The following is a 10,812-nucleotide window of genomic DNA, read 5'->3' as shown; positions in this document are numbered from 1 at the left end:
AAAAAAAAATCATTTAGATTTATGGACCAACATTGTGTGCATTTTTAAAAAATAACTGAACCACTGCACGAATATGAAAGCAGTTAAACTAAAACAATAAAAAAGAAAATACATTACTTTATTAAAGGAATTTTTTAATTAGATGTAGCTCACTTCTGATCCTCCCTGCTGTCTGATGAGGGCAGAATCTCACCTCTTTGATGTGGTCTAAAAGCTTTTCTCATCATTGATATGAAGTGGAGGCGCAGTCTTTCTGTTTTAACTATTCAAAATGATGTTTTTGGGTTGTTTTGTTTGTTCTGCTCTCTTTTGTGTTTTTAATTTCATTGATCGGTGTCTTTATGCCCCATAAAGAAAAAAAGGTGTTGTGTTGTTCTCCTGTAGGCCAGCAACTGGAGGTCCAATTTAACAAGCAGGCGGAGAAGTAGGGAGAACCAAGGAGAACGAGGAGCAGAGAGGAGGTCTGCAGGGAAAGAGGATCAGAACTACTCCAGAGTGAGTCTCCATTTGTGGTCAAGAATCTAAATAGTGATTCATGGGTGAGTGATCAAAACATTAGAGCCTTCAAGAGGTTTATAAAAGCCTAAAAAGTTGATTCTGTTCATCTGGATGTTTTCAGTTTGAGAAACGTTTCGTCATCATCAGGTGACGACTTCAGTCTCAGCTGACTGCAGGTTTCAACCTTATAAACAGGACATTTGCATAATGACTGAAACCAGCCCACTGCTCTAGTACGGGATCACTGCGGGTTTTCGCTTAAGCTGTGATTGTGATTTTTATCAGTTACGTTATTCAGCTCCTGCTCAAATTGTACAATTGACTCGCAGGGGTGAGAAGTTCATAGGTCTCACACTGTGCGTCCATAACATGAAGCTTATAACACAAAATCTGTCTCTCCCTCTCTGTCTTTCACTCACACAGACACACACCACCAACATCAACTTTGCTAATGAAAAAGATTGGTCAGGCAGCTGTGATTGAGCAGCAAAGTCCATCCAACTATTTTCACGGTTGTTGCGGTCGTGATAATTTTGTGAGGCCACATCGAAAAGGCTCGGATGAGCTTTCCAAAGTTCTACAAGTTGTGCCTCCATCGCTTGTGTCCAGATCACATGCTGCACTGCCGTGCTGCTCCGTCTTTTCAGGATTTCAAACAGGTTTGATTTTCTTACGACCAAAGATTGATGATCAGGAGCTGGTCGTGAGGTGTTAATCGCTTCTCGTTACCCCATGTATACGAAACACGACACACGATTAAGGCCAAACTCGGGCCGATCCCCAAAACGGTCGCACGACTGAAAAATCGGCTCAAAATGGGCCAAAAATCGCACAGTGTAAGCCCAGCATTAGGCTGCGCTTCTTCTTTCCTGGATCGGCTGGAGCTTTCTTTAGGCAAAGAACATTTCCAGCTGGGACAACCACCTTTACTCAGGACCTTCTTGGTGTGATCTGGGCTTTGATCAGTGGTTGTTGATCAATGGTCATGAGAATTTGCATATTAATGATTAAGGAACTGACCTCCCAGCCCATTGTTGCTTCAGTGGGCTGGTTTCAGTCATTATGCAAATGTCCTCTTTATAAGGTTGAAACCTGCAGTCAGCTGAGACTGAAGAAGTTACCTGGATGAGCGACGAAACTTTTCTCCCACTGAAAACGTCCAGATAACAAAATCAACTTTTGGGATTTACTTACCTGGATGGTTGAGTGTGCATCAAGACACTAGCACTACTGATGTTATCCTGAAACTGCAGACTAAGCAACCAAGAACATAACTAGTTTCTACTTCTAACTTAAAAAGTCATATAACCAATCATTTAAATGCCGGTTGGATTACTGATCACACTGTTCACTTTGATGTCAATTCAGCAAAGTTTAATAGATACACTACAAGTGTTTTCACTCAGTATAGCCTAATTTATTTATAATTTGTCTCATAGCTAGTATCTACTTTACAGAAAAGATTCCTCTGATATTTTGTGTTTTTTGTCTTGTGTTTTTGCAGGATAAGGAGAGACCTGGTGATCAGCGCAAAGTGGAGAAAGAAGCTGAGGAGAAGAAAGAAAGCCAGCAGACAGTAGGAGCAGAAAAGACAACCAGTCACAGCTTCCGTCCTTTTCCTCCTCCTCATTTGGGCTCAGAGGTAAACCTACATTTATTCAACTTATGAGATTTTTTTTTCTTTCTTGAAAAATAAAACTAAATCCCAAATAAGTCCAGATGTTTTTAAATGCTCTGATTTTTCTCTAATGTCTCCGTCTTTGTTTTATAAACCTGTCTGTAGGAACTAGCAAAAGACTCAACAGCACCATCCGGTGACTAAAAAAGGAAGTGCTTTTAATTTAGTACTGCAAAGTTAAATTTATAATAGCAATTTAAATAATAATATAGCAGTATTTTGTCTCTGTGTGTTAACACAACGTGGATACACAAAACATTGCAATGCTGTGCTGTATCCATTTTTTCTGCCATTTCTAATCGTTATCTGCTTAATGTGGACGTTGTTCACGTTTTCTTTTTCAGTGACACATGGAAATCAAATTCTCTTTACTTTGGATCAAGTTAATGTTGTTTTTAATGTAATAATAATGTTTCCTGTGCCGGTGTCTCCCTCATCAGGATCGCGTGTCCTTCCTGACTCCACCCCCTTTTCCTCCTCCTCCTCCCTCGTGGATGTTTGGTGGGAAAGAGTCTGATGGCTCTCCTGGCACTGATTCCACATCCAGCATGTTGATGTTGTGGTACATGTGCGGCTTCCACACGGGCAGCTTCATGGTCAGTAGCAGGTTATTAGACAGTGTCCCGATTCGTTGATGTTGGGCTGTATAATGTACACGCCCTGTACGCGTAAGCAGAGTATATTATCATGCATCATGACAGTTAGCTGCAACCCCTTTTATGGTATTGAAGTTTATACTTCACTAACGGTTCCAACGCTCTTTCACCCCCAGCTGTTTCCTGTTGTTCTCGTTATGGGGCCCATGGTCGTATATGACACGTCCTGAGTACATATGAAGAGTATAAAAAGCTCTTTATGAATGAATATGACCTGATAAATCACAAAATGTGTGACTGCCGTTTAAACAAAACAAGTTGACAGTTGTGACAAAAAATAATACATCTTCATCCGTGTCTGTTGTCTTCATATATGAGGTCTGTATCTCTGAAGTACGCAGCACTTGATAGGTCACGTGTTTTATCCAAACCATGTGACCAGTTGGTTTGATGGTACAGTTGTAATGAACTGCCAGTTAAGGGTATCACTGGGTGTAGTGTTAGGGGAGGTTATAATAAACCTTAAAAAGTTGACCTCTGGTAATATTTTGCATATTAATCTCACAACTGCAGCTCATTGTGCTGAAATTATATAAAATCTGTTCCTTCAGAACAGCCAAACATCAAAATGGTGGATCTTACTTGACGTCACCTACTTTTTAGCCTGAGGTGAGAATATCAAGACAAGTGGGTGGAGTTCCTCGTTAGCAAGCTTCATCCATAAACTGTTTGGCATTAAATGAGTAACAGACAGTATAATGGTCCATTCACTGAAACACTGGAACAGTTAATCCTGAAAGCTGCGTTAGTTGTCAGATAATTGCATCAGAAATGCTACAAAGTCACCAGCAGCACAAACATGACCTGAGGTGAAGCCCAGTAGATGCTAGCTAGTAGAAAGCATCATGTGTTAAATGAATTATAGCAGCGGTCTCCAACCTTTTTTGTGCCACGGACCGGTTTATGCCCGACAATATTTTCACGGACCGGCCTTTAAGGTGTCGCGGATAAATACAACAAAATAAAACTAGTACCGGTACCAAAAAGAGATTTATTCATAACACACGTGAAAAGACCCAGGAAAACCGAGTAAACGATAAAACGATAACAAAATAACGCTGAAAACCGATAAAAACCCTGAAAACCAGACATTTCACACCTGAGCCTCGACTCTCGCGGCCCGGTACCAAACGACTCACGGACCGGTCCCAGGCCCGGGGGTTGGGGACCGCTGAATTATAGAATGTAGAGATGTATTAAAAAAAACAGTAAATGATACTGATTGTATTGAAATGTAACTGAGTAGTGAACACTGTAAGAGCTGGGGGTGACACTCAGGACTTTGCTTGTGTCATTAAATTAATTTTTTGTAGCTCAGTTATAAATATAAGAATGTGACACTTGCTTTTAAACTTATGTGTCGTGAATTTGTTTCAGGCTCAGCAGATGTTCAAGCCGGCCTCCAGAGACTGAGGTGAGAATCCACACTGAACATGTGGCAGACTCAGACAGGCAGGAATAGAATGTCGTGATAATGCGCTTCACACAAAGGCATCACAGGAAAACATGTCAGTGTATATATAAAAAGTTTTTTAAGGTATATTTATGCCATGGACTGTATACATAGCTTCATAGAGTAGTGGTTTACACTTTTGTAACGTGAAAGATCTCCAGTTTGAGTTTATTATATTTGTTTTCTATAACCAAAACTTCTATCTGGTCTTTAAGTGATGACGTGATGAACCCTTTCAGGTCCAAACTGCTCTGTGTTTATTAAGGCTGCTGTGTTTTTAACATGTTTTAATGTTTTGTATCTTGTTCTGTTTAATCTCAACAAGCCCATAAAAACAGTCAGTGATCACTGTCGGCCTGTCTCGGTTTTTACTGCCACTGTTCATTTTACAGCTCAGTGTTTAAATCCTTACGATGTAGCTGCAGCCCAGCAGCAGTATATTAATGACTAACCTCGTATTGTGGATGGATTATCTCAGTTGTTCTCCTGACTGAAGTTTGGTCCGTTTACAGCATCCTGCCATGCGATTGCATTTGTCTCTAACCATCAGGAACCTTCACGTTAACTTTTATCCAGTGGAAAAAGTTAGCTTCATCCTCCAGCTTCACTGTGTTTATGCTAACATAGCTGTGTCGCTAGCGATCACGTAGCACATCATTATATACCAGCTAGCCCAACTTCAGTAACCCTACAAACGTCACTGCTGTTTAGTTTTCTGTCTTCATTTATGTTGGAAGTGATAGCAGAGCTGTACGTTTCAGAAATCTCTCAGTCAGAACATGCTATATCATGTTTAGGTGGAAGCTAGCGAGCTAACTTCCTGCTAACTTCTAACTCTGTTAAATTAATAAATTCTGTTTTCATGGATGCCTGGATGTTAAACTTCATTGTTACACCTGGTAAAGCAGCAACGCTGATCATTTTATTAAAGATGAAAGAATTTAGACAGTTTTTAACTCTCAGTGATGCTGCAGTGTTCGTTTGACTTTATAACCTGCAGCAGAGTTTGGGCCTGACACGGCTGATGACGTCTGACTTAAAGACCAGATGGAGGTTATTTTTCTGTCATTTAATTGTTCATCGGTCACTTAATTCCTCTGTTTAGCCTAAATGGCCATTGAGGAGGTCTTTATAAATAGGAAAAGCTTTAAAAGTCCCAACATTGGCTCAGATGACAGTTGCAAGTTATGGACCGGAGGCCTGTATTATAAGCATAATTTTGGCTTATTGGGGTTAACCGTGGGTTTTTTGTACTGTGAAGGTGGTTCACGTCTTACTGGGGTAAATCATCTTGGAGACATATGCTATAGGCCTGTGGAGCAGGTTAGGTTCCAGATTAGAGGTAAGCAGATATGAAATCACGGCCTGCTGACCAATCGATTATCCAGATAATGGTGTCACTGTTCCTGGAAGATCTCTCTCACAGCAGCGTTTCTCTTCAGTTGTGTTTCTACAGACTTACCTGATTAAAAGGAAAAAGACAAAGTTTGAATGAGTGCAGGATCTGAGCAGCGCACTGATCTTAAATGAATGCATTTATTTCTTTTATTTCTTTACTGTAGAGTCGAGAGAATCAAGGGACAAGATGCAGTTGGGATGTTCATCTTTCATTCACAGCTCACGTTCATTTGTATTCTGATTATTGTTTGTATTTCTACAAGTATCTTATTTGTTCTTAGCTGAATGTTGTCATGGAAACTGTGCACGTAGTGCAATTTTTGTTGTTGTTTATTTTTTTTGAAGCGAATATGAAGTGTTTGTTTCAAAGTTGCAGCTGTTGACAAATTAAATCAGATTATTTGGAGAAAAGAGTGTTTTGTTATTAAAAAGAAAGCTGGATTACCTCTGAGCGTCATCTTCTTCTGTGTCTTAAAAAACAGATCAACTTCCTGTGGCAGGTTCTGATCCTGCACATGGTTTTATTTTTGCCGGTTGACATTTGCTCCTCATTCATGCCACTGAACTTTACTCTAACCCCCTTTCTCTGCTTGCGTGACACATGTTGACTCGATTGATTAGATGTTAAAGCTTCTTATGTGCTTTGACGTAAACGGTGACACATGAAGACCTTTGGGCGTAGCACCTCTTCCTATCAAGCTGCTGTTTGTAAAGAGGCTTTATCCATAAATCACAGCAATAAGAACTGATCATTTTGAAACACTGATGAATTTGATTAGAGAAAATATTTAAAATGAATGTGTGGTGGTGGTGTTGTATGGCAGCAGGAATCGTGTCATCTCTTAAGTCTGATTTTAATCCAATATTAAAAATGAAGATCTTGCTTTCATGTCCTGTTTGACAGAGCAGAGGTTCTTCTCACAGTTGACCTCAGATGTGAGACGGCTGATTGTCTCATTATTGAAAACTAAACATTGTCTGAGTGACGTCAGAGCTGCTCACTTAAAAACATCTGAGAATAAGCCTCAGAATCAGGGAGCACACTGAGCGTCGCTGGCCAGCATCTTTTAGTGTCCGTTACCTGTAGGCAGTCCTTCAGCACAATGGTCAGCAGCAGGATGCTGCTTCTCGGTGCCTCCTGCTGGCTGCTCGTTGTTTTAGGGAGTTGCGAGGAGCCAATCGAAGAGAGGTCAGCTGAATACGACGCCATCGAGACACAAGAAGAGAAAGAGCTGGTGAGTAGCAACGTCATGGCTGGCTTATGATGGGTCATGATGATGCTATAAAGACAAAGGGGGCTGATTGTTGGGGCTGCAACAATTTTTTTTTTCATTACAAATTTTGTTTCTGAATTGTTTTGTCTGTACTATTTAACCCTAACCCACAACAGCAACGCCTTTAGGAACAGAAAATCTGAAGCTGGGTCTGTCGTCCATTCTGCATGACCATGTGGTCCATCAGCTGCTGCCTGCAGTTTGAGTTTTGCAAATTTGAGATTTTGGTCAGTTGTATTATCTTGTTTTATTTGGCTTTCCTGCAAACAGGACTTGCAATAAATGTTAAAAATGAGTTGGCTTTGACTGATATAAACTAAATCCAGTACAAACTTCAGGGCTGAATATTCCCAGCCACCTTCTTGTACTGGCTGTATCATAAAGGCTTCCTTTGCAGTAAAAGAGAGAGGGGGGCTCAGTTATTCAACCATCATGCTGACATCATCATCTAGAGCTGTTAAATTATGCTAGCATTTTCTTCATTATGAGAAGTTGACTTGAAAATGTTGCCAGTTTAATTGAAGCAGTTTAGTGTTACCATGCTAATGATTATCACGGGCAAAGCTGAATGCTTTAGGCCTCTTTAAGGCCCCCTCCTCTGCCTAAAAGCCGGATCTCTCAGAAACCTTAAGAGCAAACCGTAGTCTTTGACAGCTGTACTTGGTGCCAAGCAGCAGGATTTAGTTTACATGCTTTTCTCTTTATTTGAAATACTGTCCACATGTAGTATGAAAATTAGACATACAAGAAACGTAATAGTTATGAAGCAAAGTCTGAATTCATGCAATGTTTACAGCCCTTAAAAACGACAGAGTAGGTGCCACTGATCATTATCAATCCAAGGCTGATGATGGTAAATGCTCCTCTGGGATCTCAAATTAATTCGATGGGCGTAGCCATAAACACAATATGATGTTAGTTTCAGTTCTTCTGATTTCTGAGTCAGATTTTAACATGATCTCTTTTCCTCCTTAGATTGAAGCTCTGCAGGAAGTTCTGGAGAAGCTAAAGGGCAAACAGCTGCCATCCTCAGAGAAAAAACTCGGCTGGCTTGCTGCTGTAAGTACGATCGTTCATTTCTCCTTCCTCCTCCAGTGCTGATCAGATAGCTTGGGATTTGTTTTAGGTGTTCAGGTTAGCAGATTTCCACCTCCAGAGTAAGCATGCACATTTCTCACACTGCTGTTCTAGAGCAGGATGCCATCCAAGTAATAAAGTACCACTGATCCTGAGTGGATAAGACAATCGGCCTCGTGCCAAACTGAAATGCCTCCCATCTTCCACAAAAACGAAAGATTTACAGACACAAACCTTTTTGGTTTCTGGTGATTCACATCTCTTTTTATATGAATATGTAACAATGTACTTGTCAGGCTTTGTTTGTCCAACTAATACTGTACTAGCAAATATCATGATCAAACTGTATCCAGACTGAAAGTCATGTTGTGTTTTTGTATGTCAGTGTGATGCAGGTGAGCAGTGTGCAATACGTAAGGCTTCGAGAATCGGGAAGCTGTGTGGCTGTCCCGGAGGAACCGCTTGTAACTTCAGTGTCCTCAAGTGTCTGTAAAGTTCAAACACTGAAGTGCTGCTGTTCAGAGAATAAAGACACGTTTTTAAAATTGCCTCTCGTCTGTTTGTTTGTTTTTTATACAAACATTACCTCAAATAAAAAAATCATTACTGACAAACGAAATTTGTTTCTTTTTTAGCTTTTTTTTGAAGAAAAACTAACATGAACTTATTCACTCAATTTGCACAGATACTACTGTATTTATAATGATGATTACACATCACAGTTCAAAGTTATCTTTATTTATCAGTTTCTGGGTTATTTTAATGAACAACAGATGGGACGATATCGGGGACAGTCTTAAGTTTGTACTTTTGCCTTACAGGGATTATTTGCACATAGTCTGACCTCTGCATACATGCAAACACTGACTTTGAAACTTTTTAATATGAGTATCCATCACTGAAACAGTACATGTGAAAAAATGACCAAAAGCAGAATAAGTCAACTTTAAAAGATTTTAAGATCACTTGGTAACAGCCAGAGTGTGTGGTGTTTGATGTTTAATGAAGCTGACGTCAGCACTGTAGCTGCCGGTGTGAAAAGCATTAAAAACAAAGTAACATCCGTGATAATCAAATTTCTGTCTGCACTTGTTTGAAGTATGTACAAAAACCAGATAATCAGACAGGGTCCAGTTTTTGCATTAAGTTGAAAATTGCAAATTACATTAAATTTTCAGGCGACAAAAAATTTGTTGTGACCAAATAGAACATTTAATACCTGAAAAAAGTTGCACACTGAACATGTTGTCATGTTTACCTTACAAGTACTTGAGTGAAATTAAAACCAGCAATATTTCCAGAACACTTACATTACTCCAAGTGCCTCAACCTTTACTGCAACAAACATTTCAGATGTTCAACCTCCTTTTCAACAGTAACATTTGAGGATATCCTGCAAAACCAACAGCTGCAATATTAAAACACTAAAATAGATCCTCAGATTTGGACGAAGTAACATTCAGGTTATTTCAGTCGTCAAAATTTCCCAATGAAAGAGCAAAGCTTGAAATGTACAAAAAAAGCTACTTTAATCCAAAACTGAGAAAAAAAATATGGTGTTAACCTAAAACAATCCTCAGGTTTATTTAAATGGAAACGTTGACCCCCACCCCCTCTGCCTAAAACAAAAGCATCTAATGAAAGTCATGAAAAGCCTGTAAAAGTCTTTTGGATGAGTGAAGCTTCAAGCGCACAAAAAGGCATGCAAAAAGCAAAACATCGTTCACACACTTGAACCTGATCGCAGCTAGCAGTAAAAATCCGACCTTTATCCGATTTCATTTAATGGAAATGGTTGTTCTAAAAATGGTCATATGTAACAGTAAAAAAGACAGTCAACAGCGTCCAGTGGGCAGTAAACGTCTCAGCTGTGGGGTAAAAAACAAAAAGCAAGGTTTGTGTCCATTCAGCGTGATGCATCCCCACGGTAACCAGTTTGTTTGTTACGCAAAACGTTTGTACAGCAGTCGGTATGTTAGTCCAGGCTCCGCTCCTCCTGCTGGACAGCAGTGCTCGCTGTTAGTACGACCGTTTTCCATGTTCAACTCCTAAAAAGCAGAAAAAACAAGTTAAGTGATGGTTATCATTAATTAACCTAAAATGCATGTGTTTGAATGTGGGAGGGAGCTGGAACCCAGACAGAACCCACACCGGGGAGAACATGCAGACCACACACACAAGAAACTAGCTGGACGATGGGAGTTGAACCCAGGACCTCTTTGCTGTAGAGGTGGCAGTGTTAAACCCTTTGTCACCTTACCACCAATAAAGTGGGTGTCTATTCACTCTGCATAATACAGTAAATAAATAATGAACATCTCCTGTGTGTCTTGATGCATGCTCAACCATCCAGGTAAGTCAGTCCCAAAAGTAGATTTTGTTATCTGGACGTTTTCAGTGGGAGAAACGTTTCGTCGCTGATCCAGGTGACGTCTTCAGTCTCAGCTGACTGCAGGTTTCAATCTCATAAACAGTACGTCTGCATAATGACTGAAACCAGCCCACTGAAGGAACAATGGGCTGGGAGGTCAGTTTATGATCATTCAGATTCTCATGACCACTGATCAACATCTACTGAGCAAAGATGCATCTTTCGCCATCTTACAATGGTTTGATTGTAGCCATTCACCAACTCTCTATGAATGGTACTCATGGCCACTGATCAGTAGTTGTTGAGGCTGTTAAAATCTCCCAAATGGATAAAAAAAAACTGAAGAAATTTAACTAAAACAGTGACATAGATATATGTCACATGCAGATTAAGAGCTTACTTCCTTT

General features: G+C 40.0%; 2 protein-coding genes and 1 long non-coding RNA gene across 3 annotated transcripts in view; 2 read left to right on the top strand and 1 right to left on the bottom strand.

The window, feature by feature from the left end:
* Window positions 1–384: 384 nt before the first annotated feature.
* LOC102297088 lies at window positions 385–6,134 on the top strand (the record flags this gene model as incomplete). The annotated part of the gene is given in 5 exon segments (XR_001336342.2): window positions 385–495; window positions 2,003–2,140; window positions 2,617–2,772; window positions 4,210–4,246; window positions 5,848–6,134. It is a non-coding gene; the product is annotated as a survival motor neuron protein (long non-coding RNA).
* A 588-nt stretch (window positions 6,135–6,722) lies between these two features.
* Window positions 6,723–8,610, top strand: LOC102313844 (cocaine- and amphetamine-regulated transcript protein). The gene is made up of 3 exons (XM_005923459.2): window positions 6,723–6,918; window positions 7,933–8,016; window positions 8,420–8,610. Exons 1-3 carry the CDS (start codon window positions 6,787–6,789, stop codon window positions 8,525–8,527), a joined length of 324 nt encoding a protein of 107 aa, XP_005923521.1. The 5' UTR covers window positions 6,723–6,786; the 3' UTR covers window positions 8,528–8,610.
* Window positions 8,611–8,752: 142 nt separating this feature from the next.
* The window catches only part of si:ch211-1a19.3, a 15,583-nt gene continuing 13,523 nt past the window's right edge, over window positions 8,753–10,812 (bottom strand). The window contains exon 5 of the mRNA XM_005923460.3: window positions 8,753–10,082. Coding sequence (XP_005923522.1) covers window positions 10,081–10,082 — 2 coding nt within the window. The 3' untranslated portion in view covers window positions 8,753–10,080. The remainder of the gene's footprint in view (window positions 10,083–10,812) is intronic.

The sequence above is a fragment of the Haplochromis burtoni genome, unplaced genomic scaffold (assembly GCF_018398535.1).
Source record: "Haplochromis burtoni strain Fernald_Lab_line unplaced genomic scaffold, NCSU_Asbu1 Contig_5, whole genome shotgun sequence".
Taxonomy (NCBI): Eukaryota; Metazoa; Chordata; class Actinopteri; order Cichliformes; family Cichlidae; genus Haplochromis; species Haplochromis burtoni.
Note: the sequence above shows the minus strand (reverse complement) of the source record. Positions and strands in the feature narration are given on the sequence as shown.